This window comes from Camelina sativa, chromosome 8 (assembly GCF_030686135.1).
Source record: "Camelina sativa cultivar CO46 ecotype springtype chromosome 8, ASM3068613v1".
Taxonomy (NCBI): domain Eukaryota; kingdom Viridiplantae; phylum Streptophyta; class Magnoliopsida; order Brassicales; family Brassicaceae; genus Camelina; species Camelina sativa.
Window position 1 is genome coordinate 20102812 of NC_141887.1, and position 25318 is coordinate 20128129.

The window sequence follows — 25318 nt, forward strand, 5'->3', positions numbered from 1 at the left end:
GAAAAATACTTGAAGCTTGTCTTTGCTATTACTGGTTGGTTTATAATATTCAGGATGCAAGGGGAATGATCTGAGTCTCCCGGAGAATCAAAGGTAGCTATTGTGCTAGGAAATGTCGAGATCCACTCTTCATTGACCAATGCCCTGTCCAGCTTCCTGATAATCGGGTTGTTCTTCTGGTGATTTGATCAAGTAAAGAATACTCTCCTCGAAGGCAGGTCTACCAAGTCACTGTCTCTAAGACAGTTCTGCAAATCCTCCATCCCTCTCAAAGGCATCACAGACTGGTTCACCGAATAGTGCTCATTTGCGGAGAGTATTTGATTGAGGTCTCCCATTAGACCCCATGGAGTGTGGTTTAGAGGAGTAGAAGAGGCCAAATCTGAAATATCAGCCCAAAGGTGTCGTCTCTCCAAATCTGTGTGCTTCCCATATAGAAACGCCGCCGCAAAGGAATTGGTGAGAGTTGGAAGTTTAATACTAGCTTCTGCCACACGAGTTTCTAGAAAACTAACTACCAAAAGGTGATTTGAAGCCTCTTACATTCCAGCAGAATGTCGCCATAATAACAAAAAGGGGGGGTGAAAACCGAGGCTTTCAAAAATGTGTGAATCCGCTCGAAGCTCCTCCCCGAACAGGAGCAGGAACCCTTGGATTTTTAGAGCTAACTGAACTGTGCCATATTTTTAAGTGTTTCTTCTTGACCTTAGAGGATATTGTATCCCAACCTGGAGGGATGGGAAAGTTCAGATCTATCCCCTTCTCAGGCTTCTTAGAGGCCTCTCCTCTGCTGCCTTCCTCAGTGTCGAGACTCGGAGAATTAGTAATGTTAGGAGCTTTGAGATGAGTAGGAATCGAATCAGGAATCATGGCAGAAGCTTTACCAGAGACCTTGATATCCTGTTTTGCCACCCATTGACTTTTGCCCTTAGGATCTGTTATGAAGGAGGAGTTAGAAATCTCCTTCAGAAGTCCATTACGTATACTGATCGAGGGTGGAGTACTTCTAGAACGCTTCTTCGATCTGAAGCGCCTTCTACTCTTTCTGACAACCTTTGCGCACTCTTTCCCTGAAGGTGACTAGGTAGACTCCTTGGAGGCTACTGGATCCGAAGGCAGGATAACAGAAGTGTGAGTTACTTCTTTGGAGCCGACAGGAACATCCTTTTTGAATGGGAGTCGTTTCATTAATGGCTTGGAGCATCTACTTAATAAATGCCCATATCTACCACAATTAAGACACTTCAGAGGAGGTCGGGGATATTCAACTGCCACACGGGTGGAATTACCCTGAACGTCCCTCACCACCATCGTTGATGGAAGAGGAGAGCCTAGGTTGATAACCACCTTTACTTTAGTTCCCCCTATGTTTATCGGATCTAGACGAGATTTCTCAGTATGGAGAGATTTCCCAATAGCACTAGCTATGACGCTGATTCCTTGGAGAGAGTATAGCTGGGGAGGAACGTTCTTGAGAATTGCCCATGTTGGCGCTGTGTGAAGCTCTTCTAGCTCAAGGGGACCTTCTGAAGACCAAGGGTACACTGTACAAGAACAGTTACCAGCTTTCCAGAAACTGATGTCCACTACCCACTGTCGAGTGTTTATTGTGGGAATGTAAATGACCGCAGCCGTCTCAGAGATGATATGAACCGTGATGTCACTGAAACGACCCCAAATCGGATTTAGGTCTGCGTATATCTTACCAGCTGGAGGACACAGTCCGTGGAATTGGTTAATTAGGTGACCCTTCCACATTTCTACAGTATTCAGCAAAACAGACAGTGGAGCAACCACCACTGGGGTTCTGTCTTCTAGGAAGGTCGGAGGATCCATTTGAGTTAAATTTCGAAGAGATGCCTTAAACGTGGTAGCCCAGGGAAGCTTAGCTTTGGAAGGATTTTTTGGAACCCCTTCTTCAAGTCCCCCGAAGGAAGGATTAAGGTGAACGGAGTCGTCTGGTGATCCCTGAGTTGAGATGTTCAATGCTTCCGCATCGGAAAGGAGAACATGAACTGAGTTTGAAGTCGTCATTGAAGGGGAGCCCATCGCAGGACGCTCGAAGAGAGAACCCTGAGTATCGACCTGGGTATACGGGATCTGAAGAGTTGTGCCAGAAGCATCCTTGGAAGACTCAATTCTCGTATCAGGGGATGAGGGAAGCGCTCCCTTATCCTCGACTGAATGGGAAGAATCGACCGGCGGACTAATTAGAGAGGATGAGATCTCCATCGCGGGGGTGAAGAGGTCATTACTGCCTGAGTTAAGACACGGACAAACTTGGATGCACACGGGGGCAAGACGGAGGGGGCTTCCTTTTCTACTTGACCATTGCAAAATTCTCATTTGCCGGCGAGAGGCCAGCAGAAGGCGGCGATTAGGGTTACGGCGCACTAATCGCCTAAAACTTCCTCTCTAATAATATTTCTGACTTACTTTTATGTTTTCGTTCTTGATTTTCTCAAGAATACTGAGACCAATGCTGCTGTAACTTTGGACTCTACAGTTTTAATTTATTGACTTGGCACTTCTGTACTTCACCTAGTCGTAAATATTTATGACTATTTAATGACAATTTTACGATTAATAAAATGTGAACATAAGTAGTTTATGAGTAGTCGTAATGTAGTTGTCAAATTTGGTAACTAATTGATGACTATTTAACAACTATAATCGTATTTATTTAGGATTTTTTATTTATACATCATTTATACAAATTATATATATTATTTTAATAATAATATTTATATTTTATTAATTATTTGAAATATATTTAAATTATGAATAATATTTGTTTGGAGTAAATTGATACTAAAAATAAAATAGTATATTTATTTTTATAAAATCGTGATTTAAAAAAAATTGTATTAGAAAATAAAATTATAAACATAATTAATAATAAGAATTCATCATACTCTTAAAAAAAAGAGTAGATGAACAACTACATAATTAATGGCTTGAAGCACACACTCAAGTCTGGATTGCCTTGTATTCCATCTTTTAAGCCATTTGAAATGACCTTAACATATCACATCCTTATCTGTAGCAGTCTTGAATCTCAGCTTGATTTGTGCTTGAAATCTTAGCTTCACTTTTCATGCTCACACACACAATTCCAGTCTCGTGCGTAACCACAAAAGCCCATAGCTTCAGGTGTTACCAACGATGCCACCATTATCAAATCTCAATCGTTTTTCTGTCCTCATCATCTACAACAATTACCATCTGGAAACCCAAAAAAAATAAGATACTCTCCTTCAAAGGCAGCAAAAGCTAACACCATCACTTCTATATATCACAAACCTTGCCATGTCGAATATCCTCAGTAGCTTGAGAAATACACACAAATATATCAATAGGTCAATCAAGATCGAACTCTTCACCCTAACATTGAAACTCTTTCATAAAATCCTAGAAGACACCCAGCTCGTCTTAGATAGTTTTGTTCCCTTGATAACATCACTGGAAAAAAAATACAAGGAGAAAACATAATCATCAATGGCTAATCCTAATCCAATTCGATTGTAGATACACATAGAAACTGGGTTTAATTGAATCCAAAATCTCTAAGAAAGAACATTCAACTTACCGCGAAGGGTAAGCAGCGCCATCATTATGGAGAGACAACGAGCTTTAGAGGAAAGAAAACCACCACCCTCGTAGAGAAGAATTATAAGAATGACTTTAATTTATAGATCCAAATTGAGAAGAATAAGAAGAAGAAAGAAGCAAATCTACCTTGTATCAATGAAACGATGAGGTTGAGACCTAAGATCTGAGATCCACGAGAAAGTGCTATGGTACCAGATCTAACAACTTCAGAGGATGAAAACAACAACACAAATGAAGATGAAATTGATTGAAGCAACAAGAGGAGGAGACAAAAGAGAATCACCACACATAAAAATAAAAAAAAAAATAAAAAAAATAAAAAAAAAAAAAAAAGGAAGGAGACGAGAAGAAGAGAAAGTCTCATCGGCCAAGGAGAGGGAAAACGACGAAGAGACGGGGAGAAAAAGAAAGAAGGTATTTTGTCCGTTGGATTAAATCAATCAACGGTTGATAGGGTTAATCCTTGTGTTTACATATCATCCAATGAAAACGCTTCATTATTTAAAGAATAATTAATTGCATCAAAACTTTATAATTGGGGTTTTAGATGTAGAAAAATATTATATTTGATTTTAATTTTAAAAATGATTGGTTTTAGGTTTTAAAATGACTATATCAAATAAATTATAAGTAAATAGTTTTGGAAATATTGAATTATAAGTAAATAATAAATAGTTTTACACATTGCTTTTATACATATATAATGGTTATATCTTGGTTGAATGGTTTATGCTTTAATTTCTATATAAAAATTATAAAAGTTTAAATTTTGAAGATTTAGGGTTCAATGTATAGGGTTTGATGAACAAGTTTAAGATTTAGGGTTAAGTTTTGATAAAAAAAAAATAAGATTTAGAAAACTATAAATTTTTTATCAGTGTTAGATTTCATTTTTTGGATGTATTATATTAACTAGACTTTCTTATAAGTATTAAAGCTTGGTTTTATGTACATATATCATAGTGGTTAAGTTTTGGTTTTATGGTTTATGAATTAATTTCTAAGATTAAGAATTGAAAGTTTAAGATTTAAAGTTTTTTTTTTTTGGTAAGGCAGCGGGGAGAGCTCTCCCCGATTTTATTAATTAAAGAAACTTGACCCGGTTACAACAGAAACACTGCGGGACACGCAGGACCCAAAACGTCATGGTGCAACAAAGATGCAACATCACTCGGAACCGAACTAAAGGAATGAAAACCTAAAGCCAAAGTAAAAGCATAGTTCACTAATCCATCGGCAAGACAATTAGCTTCCCTATACACATGTTTCACACGGACTATCCAGTCCCTTGATAACAAGTCATGGCACAACTGCACCAGGAAGGACAGCGGATGAGTCTCTCTGATCCCTGTCTGAAGAAACCCCACCACCATCTCTGAATCAACCTCCAACTCAACCTGCTTGATCCTATGCTCCCAAGCAATAAGAAGTCCGTAGTATACACCCCATAATTCCGCCAAAGGAGCTGAACATCTTCCAATATGTAAAGCAAAACCGCCAGACCATCCCCCGTTCGCATCCCATATAATCCCACCGGCAGCCGCTAATCCTGGATTACCACGAGAAGCACCATCAGTATTTAGCTTACACCACCCTTCCGGCAGAACCATCCACTTTACTTGGATCTCCCGTCGCTCCCTACAGACTCCCTCACTCACCCGTCGAGCTTCAACAGCCTCTCTTGCAGCCTCCTTGATAAACTTCACTCTGTCTCGCCATACCTTGTTTTCCCCAAACACGTTACCGCAACACCACTTCCAAGCCCATCAGACAGCCAGAGAAAACAACACAGAAGAGTGCAAATCCTCAATACTACCCCCACCACCAAGATTCGCAAACAGCCATTCAAGTAATGTCTGAGAAAAAAATAACCTCCGTTTTCGCGTTGGGACAACTCGCTGCCAACCCCGCCATGGCTGGACAATCCCGAAGAACATGGATAATAGTCTCGACCCCCCCCCCTTTGCACACTGATCACACCGCTGAATCAGTCAGATGTCGCCGAGATCTCTCTGCATTCGTCATAATCACCTGCCGTGCAACAAGCCAAAGAAAAATTCTCACCCTCTCCGGCACAGCAGCTCTCCAAATCCGATCATAAAACGTCCCCATATCTTGCTCTAGCACCCCTCTCCTTGTTAACAACGCATAAGCAGATTTAACGGAAAACCGACCATCAACGGTCTCCCCCCACACCATACAATCCTTTGCACCCGTCACCTTGTCAAGGACTACTGCAGATAGTTCAAGCCGACGATCCTCTTCCAAAAGAGGTGTTATCCGGGACCAATCCCACCCCACTCCATCTGACCAGAGATCACCAGCCACAACGTCCGCATTTCCAACATGCAAATTACCTGTACTTGCCTCAAGAAACGAACGATTGATGACCCACCTATTCGTCCAGAAACGTATCTGTCTACCATCTCCAACTGCCCAACTGAGTCGCTTCAAGATTACTTCCCGCAACCCCACACACACACTCCTCCTGGTAGACGACCAGTGGCTCTTCGGCAAAATCCAGTGAGGCTCTCGGATGGTGTCAACTCTGTACTTAGCTCTTACCACCTTAGCCCACAGACTAGTCGTGTCATGAAGTAATCGCCACCCTATCTTAGCGATCATAGCTTTGTTCATCTCACACGCTGTTTTAACGCCCAATCCACCCTCTCGCTTAGGTAAACAAACCTTATCCCAAGCTACCAGATGCACCTTACGCCTATCCAGAGTAGAACCCCATAAGAAGTCCCGAGATACTCTATCCAACTTCTCCAATGTAGATACCGGCAATTTAATCACACTCATTGTGTGTATAGGGATTGACGAAAGTACTGACTTAGTTAACGTAAGCCGGCCTGCGAAACTTAACATCTGACTTTTCCAACCTGCAAGACGGGTTGACACCTTAGCCAGAACATCCCCAAAGGTATCCTTATTGATCCTTTTCTGCAGAACTGGCATACCAAGATACTTCCCCAACATTTTTGTAGATTGAATGCCACTCTCCACACTGATTTGTTGCCCCAAGTCGCGAGAGACATTATCTGAGAAAAATATTTTAGACTTCTCTAAGCTCACCTTCTGCCCCGACGCCAAACAGAATAGCTCCAAAACCTTACGTACCACCCAAACTTGTGTTACAGAAGCTTCAGCGAACAATATCAGATCATCCGCAAACAAAATGTGCGAGAGATAAGGACCACCATTCAACAGTCTGATCGGTTTCCACTTTTTGAGGGCAATCTCCTTCTCAATCAAGTGGCACAACCGCTCCATACATAACACAAACAAATATGGTGAGAGAGGATCACCTTGCCTCAACCCTCGCAGCGGTTTAAAGGATTCAGTCTTCTCACCATTCCAAAGTAAGCTCATATCCGGTCCGGAAACACAACTCATTATCCACCCAACCCATGTGTCATTTAAACCGGCTGCCTTAAGTGTTTCTGCTAAGAAATCCCATCTTATTCTATCATAAGCTTTCTCCAAATCTAGCTTCAAGAGCATCCACCCTTTGCGACCCTTCTTCATCCTCATCGAATGTACAGCCTCTTGCACAACCACAATATTATCCGTGCTATGTCTGCCTGGAATAAAGCTTGATTGCACGGGCCCTACTAATTTAGCAATTACACTCTTCAACCTGCCCACCATGGTTTTAGTAATGATCTTAAACAAAACATTACACAGTCTTATAGGCCGAAACTGTGTGATCCTTTCAGGACGTGCCACCTTGGGTATAAGAACCACAAGCGCATCATTTGTCTCAGGAAGTAGGTCCCCTGTACGAAAAAACTCCAAGACAAACTGAATCACAGACTCACCAACAATTTCCTAGCAATGATGATAGAATACTGGTTGAAAACCATCCGGTCCCGATGCTTTAAACTTTCCCAAACTCTTAACAGTTGTCTCCACTTCCAGATTCGTAAACGGTTTGTTTAAAGTAACCTTCTCCTCCCACGACAAGCTAAAGAAGCCCTCACTCGGTAGATGCACTTCAGTTTACACCACATCATCCAGGTTGTATAGTTTACTAAAGTATGCAATCGCAAGCTGTTCCAGATCCTCCCTCTCTGTAATCCACCTACCTGTATCATCTTTCAGCATATCAATTCTATTTCTCCTCCTTCTAATCCACCTACCTGTAATTCCGGTCACCCTGCACTATCCACTTCTCCCTTGATTTCTGCAGCCATAACACCTCCTCCTGTTCCAAGACAGCGTCAAATTCCTTCAACAAAGAATCCTCACGCATCAACAAAGCATCTTTTTAAATAACCTCAAGACATTCTTGCACTTCTGTAATCTCCTTCATTATCTTCTCCTTACGTAAGTTGATATCTCCAAACACAGCTTTATTCCACTCTCCCAACGTCTTCCTCAACCTTTGTAATGGATCACGAGTATTAAGGTTCCTGTGCCAGGACGCCATCAACAGATCCTTAAAAACCTCATGATGGAGCCAGGCAGCTTCGAACGAAATTGTCGCCTCCTTGCATTGCCAACAACCCCCGGAGTAAGCTGTAGATACAACGGGACGTGATCAGAAGCTAGAAACGGAAGGTGAGTGACCACCGCTTCATGCCATTTTAGCCTCGAGTGAGCACAACAAAGCACACGATCAAGCCGCTTAGCCACAAACGATCTCTCAACCCTGCCTCACTTCCAGGTATAATGATTCCCTCGGAACCCCATATCTATCAAGGAGGTGTCATTGATCCACTCGCCAAAAGCTAGTGAGTCCGGCGACAACAAGCCATTCCCTCCAGTCTTCTCATCCAGAGGTACAATGGTTTTGAAGTCCCCCCGATCACCACCGGTCCCGTAGCCAAACGAACTACATCTCGTAAGCGATCCCACAGTCCACTTCTTCTACTTACTGTGGGAGCAGCGTACACCACGATGAGATTCAGCATTTCACTTCCATTTAACACCAGAGCATGGATAAACTGATCTGAGGATTCGACAATAGTCAAATCCCCAATCTCCGACCGACATAACAACCATAACCCTCTGCTTTGCCCTACAACATCAACACGAAACATATTCTCAAAACCCAAACCCCGACATATCCTTCCTGCCCTCTCCCCTCCGGCATGTGTTTCGAAAATAGCTAGAACATTCGTAAAATACCTCTTCAACACATAACGAATTGATCGCCTAAAATTGGGTTTATTTGCCCCCCCCCTGGCAATTCCACAATAGTGCATTAATCATTTGAGACAACAGAGAAATAGGAAAAACTGGGGCGAGCCATTATTGAGACCCAATACCTCCACCCTCCTCCGACGATGCACACCGCAACACCATCTCCATACAACCTTGCTTCTCAGGTGAATCCACAGTAGGATACTGCGGCAAACCACTATCAGCACCTGGATTCGTTGTCTCATATAGCTCTTTTGCAAACGCATCGCCTGACCTCCCAACCGACTCTGGCTCAACCCGCAAGCGTTTCCCAGTCGAAGTCAGCATCGTATTATCTTCCATCGGACCAAAGATTAAACCCGGCAAAGGCTTTGAAACCTTAAAGCTTTTGGGCCGATTTGTATTTCTTGAGAACCCCTTCCCATGGGCCCCTTTCGGGCCATCATTCTCCTTACGAGGTCCACTATCACGATAATTCGCACTCGAACCAAACACCAATTCCTTCCCGCTCACGCAATTCTTTTCCCCAACTGATTGATTCGAAAAATCAATGTTTTCCTAATTCGCCCCATTTCGCGTTAACCCTTCCTTCTCATGCGGAGATGCCAGATCCACTGCTACCCTTCCAAAACTGTTGGAAATTGCAATATTCGAGGAATTTCTTTCCTTCCTTGAATCTCGAATATTGCTTCCCCGACTTCCAACCACCGACAAAGGAAGGTTTTTCCGTGGAGGATCCACTTTCTGGCCACGCTGCTTGACGGTAACAAAACCATCCACCACCGACGTTTCTTCCCTTACCGCCTCCCGAGCAACCATCATCGCCACCCTGGGCACCACTTACTGAGACTGCACCCTATGGGGGAAAGTATGAAGAAGATGGCCATACAACCCACAACCCGAACAGATTGTATTCAACCCCTCATACGCCACAAAGTATCTTTCGCCATTCACCATAATAGTACCCTTAAGTGATTTCTTTAAGTTAACTTCCACGCAAACTCTAGCAAAACGAGCCCTCTCGAAGTTCAAAGTAGTAATATCCACTTTAATCAGATTTCCCAATCCCCGAGCCATCGCTGCCAGTATCTCACTATGGTAAAAATTCAACGGAAGATTCGAAAAGCGCACCCACACCGGAGTCGTGTCAATATCATCTTTGAGTGGATCAAACCCTGGCGACCATGCTTGAACTAAAAGATAATTCCCGAAAACCCTCCACGGTCCTCCAGTCAAAGCTGCCATGTATATTCCTCATTCCCAAACCGAATCATGAAAAACTGTCGTGGTAGATCCAGGACAGTCATTGCACCACTCGGTTTCCACAACGCTCTCAACTTCCGACTCAGAACCAATATCGGAAAATGGCGCCCTAACACCTTCACCACTATACAGTTTTTCCACAAACCATTCATAGCCTCCAACACCTCTGTTCCTATGGTTACCACTGGCTCACCATCCTCACCATCTGGAAAAGCTAATGATACTCTCTCCGCCACAAAAGTTGCATCCACCACAATATCAGGCACCAACCTACCGCCCGCAGAACTCCCAACTACTTTCTTCACCCACGACCCTTGAGCATCCGGCGGATCCCCAGGAGGTCGAGCCTTTACTCCAATATCCTCCATCGTGCATCCTGGTCCCCTCCGTTCAAAACCCTAGTATCGCCCCCAGAGTCGCCCATCTCGTGCTGCTTTGCTTTTATTTCCTAATTCTTTTTATAGTTTAACATTTTAAAGTTTAAGATCTAAGTTCAAGAGTTTGAGGTTAAATTTTGAAAATTTTAATTTTCTTAAATAGTGACTGATATGCGACTTTTTGGCGACTTTTCACTATGAGTCGCATATTAGTCGCTAAACTGGCGACTTTTACCATGAATCGTATATTAGTCACTAAATTAGTGACTATTTAGCAACTATTTGTTCCGATATGCGATATAGTCATTAAATAATCGCTAAAATACGACTAAAACACCGAATACTATATGTAGTCGCAAAAAAACGAGTAATATACGACCAAATATTTGTAGTCGTAAAATTGTTGGCTATTAGTCGTTACGTAGTCACAAAAAATGGCGACTACAAATATAGTCGTCATTTGTAGTTGTAAAAACCATGTTTTCTTGTAGTGAAATTTAATTCGAAATTTTATATCATATTTTAATGTTAAAGGATCATTGATGTGTAGGGTTCTTATTTTTTTGATCTTTTTGATGATAAGACTTGAAATATTGTATTAACAAAACTAAAATAAGAACCCTTCTCAAACAATTCTGAGGATTTTATAGTTTTGTAAATACAATATTTCAAGTCTTTATCATCAAAAAGATCACAAAGATAAGAACCCTTCTCAAACAATCCTAAGGATTTAAGTTTTGAAATCTTTTTTTTTTCTAACTTTGTATGTAGTATTTTTTCTCTTTCTAAAAGTGATGTTACTTTTGAAAGTGAAACGACCCGACCTGTTTTTTTTTTAAATAATAAATAATAATAATAATAAATAATCTACAGCTAGTGGTCCCATACCCACTAGCGACCTAACCACAATCACAAACAACAGCAGAAATAACCAATATCAATATCCAATAAATAAGCAATTATAATCCAATAATTAAACATAACAATATCCAATATCCAACCAACAAGGAACATAGAACCAGCAACCTAGAAATTTTTCTAATGACTCAACTCTAGCAATCTAGCAATGCCAGATAGCAACCAATCGAGTCCCTAGAACATTCTCCTCTTCATTGCCTTGATTCCACGATCACACTTTGCCTTTACTTGCACCACAACCACAAATTGCAATGCATGAGTATTTTATAAACACTCAGTAAGGCGATCCTCCCATCTACTGGGCTATACACACAAGCAATAGAGACATCTCTAACCATCAATAAACAACCAATAATCAACAATAACAAACCAGGACTCAGCATCGACCGACACCAGTTGAGGGTTGTGTCGACCTACGCAAGATCTGAATCGACCGATGCAAAGTTAACTTGCATCGACCGATGCTCCCATTGCATCGATCGACGCATGCTCGACATAGCACGAAAACCCTAGATTTTATGCATCGTCCTCGCGTTTGCATCGACCGATGCAATGCCGAGCATCGTTTTCTCCCAAAGCTTCTCACCGGATCTTCGTTCCTACAACCACAAAACTCGATCCCAAGCCGCAAGAAAACTTCCCAAAATCCCAAATATAAATCTAACAAGCCTAACAACACATAACAAGCAAATCAAAGATATCTCCAGCTTAGATTAGCCATGGTCATGCACTTACCTTTGTCAAGAAGAATCTGAACCTCAAACAAGCAAGAAGACACTTCCAAGAAGCTCCTACAACGATCCCAACTATAGATCTCTACAGGAACAGTCTCAAATCTCCCAAAATACTCAAGAATACTCAAGAACCTTTTCTCTCTTCTCTTTTCTCTCAAAAACGGCTCAACACGCCTAATGAGACGAAACTCGAGTTTAAGGGTTTTTCCCTAACCCAAAACGCAGCGTTTTGCTTAAACTCGCGCGCCCAGAAACGACCTTGCATCGACCGATACACATAGTGCATCGACCGATGCAATCCCTAAACCGGGATTCCGGTTCGCGGATGTTACAGAAAGGATATAAAATTTTACTATATAGGTTTTTTTTTGTTCACATATTAAAGGTTTTGGTTTATTATTTTACCCCACGTATTTTTTTTTATTATTCTTTTTTCAAATAAGTTTTGCCTTATAAACATAAAAATTGATTTCAGGGGTTTGGAATATACTTTTTTAGGGTTGGGATAAATATTTAAGATTTAGAGCATAGTTTTTAGAGGATTGGTCTTAGTGTTTATGATATAGTTTTTAGTTTTTTATGTTGAATATTTAGTTTTCGTTTTGTGGTATTTTTTGGAAAATAAATCTAATCATTGTATTTTTGGAGAAAATAGATAAGAATAAATTTATGTACAATAGTAAATGAGCAAATAGATAAGAAGTAAAAATCTGTTTCAACTTCAATCTTTCTTTTGTTAACCTAATTAGGTTTACTACATATATATAACAATAACTTATATTCTAACAAAAATGTCAATACAAAAAATTGAATATTTGTGCAAACAATTACCAAAGATGAAGAGCCATTTGTGCTTAGTATAACTGAATAAATGTAAACCATATGTGGAAAATAGGACAGAAAGATCTGAAGCAAAACTTTCTGAACCAGCATTGTAGTATAAAATCAAAACCAAACATAAATAAACCAAATATTAACCAAAAACAAACTATAAATCATGTTTGCTAAAGTAATTACCCTATACACTTAACCGTGAGGCAGTATATGCAAGGTTCAAATCCACAAGGACCAATGGTACACTAAAGATTTGCAAGACTTATAAATAGCTAAAGCGAACAAATGTTTGTTGTTTGGTTTCAGAAATTGTAAATAAAAATGCAAGAAATTAAACAATTGACATATGAGATTAAAACATTAGGCTATAGAGTATTTCAGAGATCAATAATCGATGGGAAAATGAAACAAAAAAATTCAATAGTTAACAACCGTTCTAGAACATGAACACAAGATTTGACTAACCATCTTTCAAGGTATTAATCACTAAATTTTCATTTGTAATCTCCTAATCAAATTTTCATTATCAAACAAGTTTACTAAGTTCACAATATCTACTAACATCAACTTTTGCATGTTAGAGAAATATTGCTCAATTCATATTGGTTCTGGCATTCTATCGAACACTTTTGATGCATAGAAAAACCTAGAATCTAGAACAAGGTGATCAGTCCTATTTTATCATTAAGAGCATATGAATTAAAGAACCACAAAGAAAATAGAATACGTAAGCAACAATTAAATCATTAAATCATTTGATCCCCTACTTAGAACCCTAAAACTCAATTTGGTGACTACTCACACATATTGAAAGCAACAACACAAAGAGATGAAGAAGACATAATTAAATTGATGAAATAAAATGAGAAAAGAGTTTAGAAATCTTCTCCAAATTGTGAAAGATGATGGATCTCTTATCTCCAAAAATGGCTTACAAAAGTCTCAAGGTGCAAAAATCTCAAAAAAAAATAGAATGTGTTGCTCATTAGGTCTTTGGGATATTTAAACCCTTATTAAAATAAAAGTGAAAATAGAAAAATTTAGGAAAATGAAATAAGTGTCTGGAGCATAGGGAGGACGACAATAGACTTCATTAGAGTTCTCTAGATTTTAGCAGATTTGTCTACAGACTTCACCAGACTTGTCTACAAACTTCACGAGACTTCTCCAGAATTCTCTAGACTTCAGCATACTTGTCCATAAACTTCACCAGACTTCTCTAAACTTGTCTACAAACTTCATCAGACTTCTCTAGACTTTCCCATACTTGTCTACAGACTTCACCAGACCACTCTAGACTTCTCCAAACTTGTCTAGACTTCATGATTCAGTTCAACTTGAAGATGTCCAGAAGTCATGTCCTGCTTCTTTATTCCGGTTAAGCTTGAATCCAACCAAAAGACTCCAAATCTAGCACATCGTCTCCACACCTAATCACAACTGAAGAAAAGACCAAAAAGACACAAAACGGGGACAAAGATGCGACAAATGACTCAAAACAAATACTAAATGAAGGAAAAAAGACACCAAAAACATAATACATCAACTCCCCCTGACTTAGATCTTTGTTTATCCTCAACCAAAACAAAATCTTTGCCAAAGAAAGAGGTTTGAAAACGTGAGAACTCACATATCCTTCTGGGGTCATGCTCTCAAACAATTGCCTGGAAACCACTACCACAAAGCTCATATCAAACCGTACTAAATCGTACTTCGCCATGACCATAACAACTTCATTAAATCCCAAGAACACAAAGCTTTACAGAGTCATATAACTTAACCTTTTAACATTCATTAGTAAATGTGTGCACTCTCACAAAGGGGATATCGAACACGCTATGGTCTAGGTTGTAGGGCAATTTCAGGGTGGCTCAAGTGTTTAAAGGTTTCCAGTAACGAAAAAGGATGCATGTTATTATGCAAAATCACAATGAGACACAGACCAACTTGGAGGTACACAACTTCCCTCTAACTCTATCAAACCAACTAATGCAAAATCCCTAACAAAATATAAGTGTCTTAAATGCTTTTATAACCAATACTACATTGACTTTTCAGGTTCCATTATTTCTCCTTTCCTATTTTCTGTTTTTTTTTGTTTTTTTTTTTTAGAATGAGGGAGTGGAACCGGTTCTCGTCTCACTAAAACTGCATCAAAAGAACTGATCATGAAAGCTCGATACATGCTTATCAACATAACTATACAACCACAACTCAATATCAACCACCCAAATAAACTACAACCACAATCCTAACTAGAGGAAAGTTATGTCGGTATTTATACTCCGTAGTTTTTGCACATGAATGCACATGATGATGATGACATAAGAATGCAAGTGGTATGAAGCATGGATATGGTTAAAGGTGTGGTACTAGACTAAAAATGAGTCTAGCCATTCAGAGTTTACTAAGAATGGTAAAACTAATGTGTAGTAAACTCTGAATGTATGATCCATTACTTGATTACCAATCTTCTCAGTGAGATATATAAGTCCATATTAAGTCCAAATAAATAAGGTCAAGCTTAAATCATCCAAATTTCAAAGTGACAGGAATTATAAGAAGTGATCAAGTCATGATTTTTTTTCTAAACTTCCAAGTCATCCTTAAACAATGCGAAATAGTCTCAAGGCAATGAATCAAGAATGGTGCAATTCCCTAAGTAAAGCTCATAGTTCTCAATTAGCAATTTGACTCAATAAAACACACTTTTGACTCGATAAAACAAATTGACTGACTCAAAAGAAAGCAACAAAAGAAAAACAACCAAAGTAAACAAGATTAGTAGACATATGACACCCTCCCACAGACTCGCTTCAAACCGTCTCAATGTTAAAACTAATCCAAAAAAAAATGTCAAACAGATTCAAAAGAAACTAGAAAGAAAAATAAATAGTAAAAGATAAAAATACCTGGTGGGTTACTACCCAAAGCGCTTGTTTTATGTCACTAACTTGACCATTAGATTCATTTTGGTTTTATCTATAATATGAGTCTAAAGTCTAAACCGTTGTCTAAAAGTTTTAACAGATGTATGAGGCTGAACATAATTTTTTGGATTGTTTTGGTTATACATGTACATTTTTGGAAATCTGAATCACGATAAATGCAGAAAAAAAATCTAGAATTTGTTCATTTTATATATGATATGATGAGTCAATACAACTGAAAACTGTTAAAAAAAGATGATTGAGAGTAATCATAATCTTAAATCCAAATTTTTTTTTCTAAATATCTATTATATTAATGGTAGAAACTTATTTGAATATTTTAGATTTTATAATAAAAAGATAAGTTATTTTAATTGTCTATGGTTATATGGATGGTAGAGAATTAATTGTAGATGTTGTCTAGATACATGTATAAGTATTTTCATATTTCATGTTTACCCTAAATGAGCTTACTAATTTGTTAAAAAAAAATGTTATTTTCCGACCTCTATAAAACTATTCTTAATTATCTCAATTTAATTAAGCTTTAATCTTTTTTATAACTCGATTCCAACTAAACAAGGAATTAAAAAAACTGGAATGAATATAGTATTTATGTCAACATGTTTGATAATTAGTTACTTGTTTCATACCGGAACGTTAGTCTATAAACAAACAGAAATACAGGAATATGATCTCAAAAATGAATGCGAGAAAGGATAATCAGGACAAATAAACAATGAAATTATAAAATACAAATAAAAAAGTTGCACAGTTAGAATTCTAATATCTACAAATTGTATAAACATCCATGTCAAAAGCAACGATGTCCTTGACAAGGATCAAGAACAGCAAAGAAACATACCCAATATGAATAAACCGAGAGCGAAAGCTCCATATATAGACTGAAAGGAGAGGGCTTGAGGAACATATAAACATAATGAGGGTTTTGCTCAACCAAGTATCTTGCTTCCTGATCAATGTGCTCGAGACTTTAAGATCAATCAAGAAAACTGAAACTAGTTCAAGAATCAATAATAGTGACGCTAAGCAACATACTTCTTTCTAAGATTTATGTAGAAATCAATACACATACAGCGAATTTAATAAAATATCTTACAACCGGTCTATCAGCATACATCTCATTCTCTCTTGCGTGAACCTTCTCTACAAACTATGGAACAAAATATTGATCCTGATCCAGACATCTGCAAAACTATCTTGTGTGGACAGCGCTTTTTGCAAAAGAAACAAAAAGGACGAGTCATATGATGATTGTTGGGTACTATGCTGACATGTTCCTCTAAAACCCTCCAAGATGAACCAGGCTTCATGTATAAGTCCCGCCCAAGCAGACATTCGACGTGTAGGGTAACACAACAGTACTCATCACACACGTAAAACCGTTGCCCCGGATATATTTTTCCCTCGCAAACTTCACACCAGTTCTTCATTGTACTTATTTCCTGCCCATAAGAAAGAGTCAGCACAGGCTCATCATGCGTATACCTCACCTTTTGAGGCAATGTAGCACATCCAAAACAAAATGCAAAGTCACACTCAAAGCAATTGAATGTTTCATTTGTCGAATAAAAATTTATTTGCTTTTCTTTGCAGACCGAACATATTCTTTGCTCCTCTTTTGGTTTGGATGTTAGAAATAAAGGATGCTTGTGACTTTCATGAACTAACGGCTCGGAAACTGTGGCACACTTGACGTGCAGGTTGAAAGTGCTTCCTTTGTTACTACACCCATAGAAGAATCCAGTCATGCGCAAATGGGTATAGGCGATAAGTACATATCAATAGAACCTAGGGATCTACTTGTAAATATTATTAAACCCTAGACTTTCCTTGTACTATATATATGTTTATAACTCATTCTTAATAAGATAAGAAATATTCATAACATATATGGTATCAGTGCAAACGATCAAAATAACCCTAAAACTTTTCTAAACACAACGTCACCACCATGTCTACCTCTGATCATGTCTCTCCCTCGACAGGTGAAGTCATCACGAACTGAACCACTCCACTCTTCATTGTCAACACTAGCAATGTCACTAAACTCAACGATACCAACTACTTGATGTGGAGTCTTCAGATCCACGCTTTGGTTGATGGTTATGAACTTGTTGGATACCTTGATGGATCTACTACTGTGCCGCCAGTCACAACTGGCACTATCACCGTCCCAAATCCAGATTTCACCGTCTGGAATTGCCAAGATCGTCTCCTATTTAGCGCTTTGCTTGGCGCTATGTCTCCCTCTGTTCAACATTTGGTCTCACGTGCCACCACTGCTGTTGCAGTCTGGGAAACACTTGCTTCTACCTTTGCCAAACCAAGTTGTGGCCATGTACAAGGTATCCGCACTCAACTCAAGGTATGGACCAAGGGCAATAAAACCATTGATGAATATGTTCGTGGCCTTGTTATATGTTTTGATGAACTAGCTGCTCTTGGTAAACCTATGGATCATGAGGATCAAATTGAAAAGATCCTTGAAGGTCTTCCGGAAGACTTCAAACCTGTTGTTGACCAGATCGAGAGTAAGGTCTCTTCCCCGACTATCGCTGCCACTCCAACTCCATTTCCTGTGTCTGCGAATATCGTTCAACACCGTCCAAACAACAACTTCAACAACACGAACAACAACAACCGCTTTCGATCTCAACCACAATGCTTCTCCAACAACAACAACAACCCCCAACTGGCAGTCCTACACCAGCAACAATAACAACACCAACAATCGGTCTTCAAGACCGTACTTGGGCAAGTGTCAACTGTGCCACACACAAGGACATAGCGCTCGACGTTGTCCTCAACTTCTCTCCATGAAGTCTGGTTCCTCGAGCAACTCCAGTCCGTTCACGCGTTGGAAACCCTGCGCCAATGTGGTTGTTGTTGTCGACTCTGGTGTCACCCATCATATCACTTCAGACCTCAACAATCTCTCCTTGCACCAATCCTACAATGGTGGTGAAGACCTGACCATCGCTGATGGTTCTACTATGCATATTACTCATACTGGTTCCATGCTTCTTCCCACTCAAGCTTGATCTTTAAAGTTGGATAAAGTCTTATGCGTTCCTGATAAACATCGGAATCTTATCTCTGTGTATCGTCTTTGTAACGCTAACCAAGTGTCTGTTCATTTCTTTCCTACCTTCTTTCAGGTGAAAGATCTGACTACGGGAGTCCCATTACTCCAAGGCAACACTGAAAATGAACTGTATGTGTGGTCGCTGACACAACCGATGGCTATGGCCATGTTATCTTCATCTGGTCCAAGAACAAGTCTCCTCTCGTGGCATTCACGATTGGGTCACCCCTCTCCCCCAATTCTAAACACTATTATTTCTACTTTTTCTCTTCCTGTTGCTTCTTCTACTTCCAAACATTTATCTTGCTCGGATTGTTTTATTAATAAAAGTCACAAATTACCTTTTACACAATCTTCTATCATCTCCACACACCCTCTTGAATATGTTTTCTCCGACGTTTGGACCTCTCCCATTCTCTCTACTCAAAACTACAAATATTATCTTGTTCTTGTTGACCACTACACTCGATACACATGGTTGTATCCTCTCCAACGCAAATCTGATGTCAAACCTGTGTTCTCTACCTTCAAGTCCCTCGTTGAAAATCGATTTCAAACACGGATTGGGACATTGTTTTCTAACAATGGGGGTGAATCCTTTCTACTCATGGTGTCACTCATCTCACATCGCCACATTATGGAGACCAGTCTCACACTCATGTCGACGGCAAACTTACCTACAGTCCACTGGCCATATGCGTTTGCCACCGCGGTATATCTTATAAACAGGATGCCCACCCCTGTTCTTGGCAACCAATCACCATTTCAGAAACTCTTTCAGACATCTCCCAACTATGAGAAGCTTCGGGTCTTTGGTTGTTTATGTTTCCCATAGCTAAGACCCTATACAACTCATAAACTCGATGCTCGATCTTTTGGTTGTGTCTTCCTTGGTTACTCACTCACGCAGAGTACATACTACTGTCTTCACATTCTGTCAGGTCGCATCTATACCTCTCGTCACGTCCAATTTGTGGGACACACACTCCCGTTTTGTCAATCAATGTCGTCACACACTGATGAGACAACATCAACTCGGAGCTCACTACCCTTGTTGTGGCTTCCTTCCTTACCTCCGGTGTCGTCGTCGCCAGTGATTTCACCACCATCTCCACTGTCACCGACGACATTAACGACGGATGACGTTGCTGGTACTTCGCGACCTCCAATATTGTTCACGTATCAACGCCGTGATAAACATATGGACAATTCTTTAGGCCCATTACCTACTCCTCAGGCCCAAGATCAATCTCAAGCTCGACAAGGTCCAACTACTAGGCCTCTTGAGTCATCTTCTCCGCCTTTGGTTCACCCGTCTCCGACAACCTCCTCGCCGACAACGAGTTTGGACCCCCCACCACAGATCCTCACCCGCGATCATCTCCTCACCCTCAGGTATCGTCTTCTATCTTTATCACCTCCTCCTCCTCTCCGTCTTCTTCTTCTCCCTCAATATCTTCGGAGCCTACTGCTCCTCATGAAAATGAGTTGAATCTCACAACTCAGACTCACCCTCGTCCTCTTGAGCCCACTGCTCGACCACAAAATGAGTTGCAACCCACAACTCAGACCCAACCATCACAAACCCCCCCCCCCTCCCCGCCAAGCCGTTTCCACCCGACCACAGAGCCAAATACAACATGTCGAACCACCACAAAATCACCAAAAAATGAAAACTCGTTCCAAAAATAATATTACCAAACCCAACCCGAAATTTGGTTTCCTTGCCACAACTCGCAACTCTTTATCCCCGGAACCAAAAACAATAGTTCAAGCTCTCAAGGATCCGTTTTGGGGAAGGGCATGTTCAGTGGAATACGACGCTGTAATGGGCAATTACACATGGTATCTGGTGCCTCCTGATGTCAAACAGAATATCGTCGGTTGTAAGTGGGTATTCACTACAAAATTTTTCTGATGGTTCTCTTGATCGGTTAAAGGCACGCTTAGTTGCTAAAGGATTTCATCAACAATATGGCAAGACTAAGCTGACACTTTTAGTCATGTGATCAAGTCTACAACTATCTGGGCTGTTCTTGATGTTGCAGTGAAGAAGAACTGGGTAATAAAACAGCTAGATGTCAACAATGCGTTTCTTCAAGGGGATCTCACTGAAGAGGTCTACATGTCTCAACTGCCGGGATTTATTGACAAGGATCGACCACACTACGTCTGCCGATTATGCAAGCCTATATATGGTCTTAAGAAAGCTCCTCGTGCGTGGTATATGGCTCTTAAACAACATCTCCTTGACTCTGGTTTTACTAACTCTCTTGCAGATGCGTCCCTGTTTATTCATGGCTTCGGGTCTCACCTCACATATGTCCTTGTCTACGTTGATGATATCATCGTCACTGGAAGTCACTCACGCACCGTTGATGTTGTACTCACTGCCTTTGCTGATCGTTTCTCCATCAAGGATCCTGTTGATCTTCATTACTTTCTTGGCATAGAAGTCTCTCGGTCCAAACGTGGTATGCATCTCATGCAATGAAAATACATCAATGACCTCCTGCTCAAGACCAACATGTCCGACGCCAAACCTGTCTCTACACCTTTACCTACAACACCAAAACTAACCCTCACAAGTGGTGCTCCCCTTTAGGCCTGGGCATAAAACCCGAATCCAAAAATCCAAACCGAAATAAGCGGATTAAAACCAAACCGATATTAAGGAAATAACCGATTGGTTTTTTGCTTTCATTATATTGGATATTATGCAATAGATATCCGAATATAACCGAACATATAAGAAATAGTTTGATATTCCGATAGATATGCCTCATATGTTTTATGTATTTGTATGGTTTTATGAGAACTTTGTCATTTACTTAATTTCTTATCTTTTTTATTTTGTTTTAATACTCCATTAGTATGGTTATTTGGGTACAATAAGATTAAAAGGTATTCGAATAAAACATTGTCCAATAACTTTTGGTTTAATTTTGGTTATCGACAATCATATCCTAACCGATCCGAAATCCGAATTATTCGAACCGAAACCGATCCGAATTTTATAAATACCCGAATGGATGTTAGAGTCAATATCCAAAAAATCCAAAATCCAAAAAATCCGAACTGAATCCGATCTGATATCCGAACGCCCAGGCCTACTCCCCTTGATGATCCATCTAAATACCGATCTGTTATGGGCAGTCTTCAGTACCTTTCGTTCACTCGCCCTGATATCTCCTACGCCATTAGTCACCTCTCTCAGTTCATGCATCGCCAGACGCAGGATCATTGGCAAGCCACAAAAAGAGTTCTTCGATATCTTGCTGGCACTACGACTCATGGTATCTATCTTCATGCCTCCTCTCCTAATTCTCTCCATTGTTTCTCGACGTCTCCTCTTAAACTTCATGGCTTTTCTGATGAGGATTGGGCGGGTGACACTAATGATTATGTCTCTACCAATGGCTATGTTATTTACCTTGGTCGCAACCCCATCTCTTGGTCCTCCAAAAAGCAGTCTGGTGTTGCTCGATCCTCGACTGAAGCTAAGTATAGAGCGGTTGCTAACACTGCTGCAGAACTTCGGTGGTTGTGTTCCCTGTACTCTGAATTACGCTTGAACCTCCCATCTGCTCCTGTCATCTATTGTGATAATGTTGGGGCTACATATCTCTGTGCAAATCCGGTCTTTCATTCCAGAATGAAACACATCGCTCTAGACTACCATTTTGTACGCACACAAATACAATCCAACAAGCTCCGTGTTTCCCATGTTTCTACTCATGACCAATTGGCTGATACCCTTACCAAACCTCTACCACGCGCAAGGTTCCAGGAAGCCTGTTTCAAGATTAGCGTGATCAAGCTCCCTCCATCTTGAGGGCGTATAGGCGATAACTACATATCAATAGAACTTAGGGATCTACTTGTAAATATTATTAAACCCTAGACTTTCCTTGTACTATATATATGTGTATAAACTCATTCTTAATAAGATAAGAAATATTCAGAACATATAATGGGGACACGCTGCACATAGAGTCGTAAAGTCCTGATCAACACTATCATATCCTAGAGTGAGCGGATGTGGATGTGTAGGGTGATTTATTTTGCGAGAAAGATTTGCACATTCTTCATGGAGAATGAAATCACATTGCATGCATGAGTAGAAGTTACCAAAATAAATTGGTGTGATGCATGCTTGACACCCCCTGTTCTCATCATAATCTCTGGATGTGTTCTCATCGATCCTTAGATGATGATGTTGATGGCTGAAATGCTGAATAATTCCATCGCTAATCCTCACAAACGGCTCAACTTCTTCAGTGTCTTCTTCTGGCTCTCCCTCAAGTTCTTTACCATCCCACACATTTTTCTGTGTAGCACATCTTGAATGAACCGCATACAAACAACCTTTCTTGATACAAGAGTAACCCCCATAATTATTGTCGATATTTCTGCGACAAACACCACAAAAAAAATCTCCTTTTTCAAAACAATAGGTAAAAGAGATACGATGGTAATGACGTGATATCCTTATTACTCGTGGTATATTTATGCACTTTTGATGGAGGACGAAGTCACAAGGAGGACACATATAGATAGGAGATCTTGCATCAGCCATGCCGCAGAGGTTACAAGTTAAGAAAGCTTGTCTTGGAAACAGAGAAAGAGTATGCTCATGCCACTTTGGTTTGTCTATAGAAAAGACTACCTCTTTCTTCAGACAAGCATTATTCATAGCAAAATCGCAAGCCATGCACCAAGAAAATGTTATGAACCTCTTTTATTGCTTGAGATATTAAGAATGATATGAAAGCTTAGTTCCCTCTTAACCCTATTAAGGTTAATTCTTGGGGCTTGATATTCTCATTAGCATAAGAAGTCCTTTTATAGACTCTAGTACAATCGACCTAAACCTTAATAAGTAAATATTCCATAGCCTTAATCTAATTATGAAAAGGAAACCTAATAATCTAATAATAAGTTAAGCCTTGATGGTCTACGTGATATCTTCATGAGCCAAGATTTGATGACCGAGTGGCTTGAACTTTAACACGAGCATTACGTCAATAGATGAATGTTGTTCCATATAGTTAGCATAGAATCGTAATATGAGCTCCGACAACGCCTCCGGCTGGGAATTCAAATCGATAATAGAGTTGAAGGCAGAGATTAATTCAGTAATGAGTGACATGAGCTCTGAGTTCGGTTTCGGCTGCCAATTCAAATGTATTGAACTGACCAAAGAAAATATTTGAGTAATAACTAATAATATATATGGCCTTGAGGTCCCTTTCCCAATCGAGAAACAATAGTTGAGTAATGAGTGATATGAGCTCCGACTCCGAATCCATATAGTTGCCGATAGATGAGACATCTGGTTCCGGCTCCAAAGAAAAGATTTTTCGAAAGAGTGACTTGAGTTGAAACTGAAGCCTCCAACATGAACTCGAATTCATAGAGTAATCATAGAGTAGCGATATGAGTTTTTGCATCAGCGGCTTTGGCTTGGGATCCAAATCCAAAGAGTTGAAAACAGAGATTGTTAGAGTGATGAGTGACATAAGCTCTGATTCCCGCTGCGAATTTAAAACCGATGAGCTTACCAGATCATTTATTTGAGCAATGAGTGATATGAGCTCCAAATCCCCATCAGGACCTTGAAATAATTGTTGAGTAACATGTGATATGAGAAGCTGCACATCCTCATCAAAACTTTGAAATAACTCCGAATCCATAAAGTTTTTCTAAGAGAAATTATCTGAGTAAATAGTACGAAAGATGTCCCCTATATAATAACTTTTTTTTGTAAACTATATAATATGGGTTATAAAATTAATTATTTGATTATTTGATAGGTTATAGGTTATATGGGTTGTAAATCTCCACAGAATATTTAATTAACCATATATAGGCAATAAAATCTCAAAAATTAATCACTCTTCTGCATATTAAAAGTGATTTTCGATTTTACTAGCAACTATATATCAAAATAACAGAAATAATGTTTATTATGATTGATTTGATAAATTTCAAAAAATTAGGGTAATCCGCATAACAATAATAAAAAATCTTAAAAAAATTTAAGTCCTCATATTTAACATATGATTTTATTGCATAATGTTTTATTAACAACAATTTTAAAAAACAACCACATAAATTAGATTTTATATAAAAATTATAATATAAATAAAATAAATTTCAACATGTGCTTTAGCATGGATCCTAATCTGGTACTATATCTATTTTGTCTTTGATAAAGCATTAAACGATCAGCATTGAATGATCATCATCACATGGGTCGTCTTTTTGTTCTAACGCTAACTAGATAAGATATTGCACGCTCACGAGTGCATTGACAATAAAAAGTAAACGTACGATAATTTATTAATTTAATTCGGAACAGATTATTGTTACTGTAAAATACTGTTA

The 25318-nt window shown here is 39.5% G+C and overlaps 1 protein-coding gene, 1 long non-coding RNA gene and 1 pseudogene across 2 annotated transcripts; all 3 read right to left on the minus strand.

Annotated features, from left to right (window-relative positions):
* Positions 1-2960: 2960 nt before the first annotated feature.
* Positions 2961-3929, minus strand: LOC147940221 (uncharacterized). The gene is made up of 3 exons (XR_015563193.1): positions 3590-3929; positions 3304-3462; positions 2961-3225 (listed from the first exon to the last, which is right to left on the minus strand). It is a non-coding gene; the product is annotated as an uncharacterized LOC147940221 (long non-coding RNA).
* Positions 3930-4715: 786 nt separating this feature from the next.
* On the minus strand, positions 4716-10394 carry LOC147940222 (uncharacterized; annotated as a pseudogene).
* Positions 10395-16961: 6567 nt separating this feature from the next.
* LOC109125953 (uncharacterized) lies at positions 16962-24624 on the minus strand. Its single transcript, XM_087461205.1, has 4 exons — positions 24169-24624; positions 23952-24101; positions 22907-23666; positions 16962-17602 (listed from the first exon to the last, which is right to left on the minus strand). The coding sequence occupies exons 1-4, from the start codon at positions 24622-24624 to the stop codon at positions 16962-16964; spliced, it is 2007 nt and encodes a 668-aa protein (XP_087317331.1).
* Positions 24625-25318: the final 694 nt, after the last annotated feature.

Bases quoted from the DNA above. Each gene is read 5' to 3' on its own strand.
- LOC109125953 (XM_087461205.1), bottom strand. From the start codon at position 24,624: ATGGATTCGGAGTTATTTCAAAGTTTTGATGAGGATGTGCAGCTTCTC. The intron at 24,102-24,168 runs GCCATATATATT...TTGAATTGGCAG, and splicing joins ATTGGGAAAGGGACCTCAAG to CCGAAACCGAACTCAGAGCT. The intron at 17,603-22,906 runs CCCATTATATGT...TTATCGCCTATA, and splicing joins GACTCTATGTGCAGCGTGTC to CCCATTTGCGCATGACTGGA.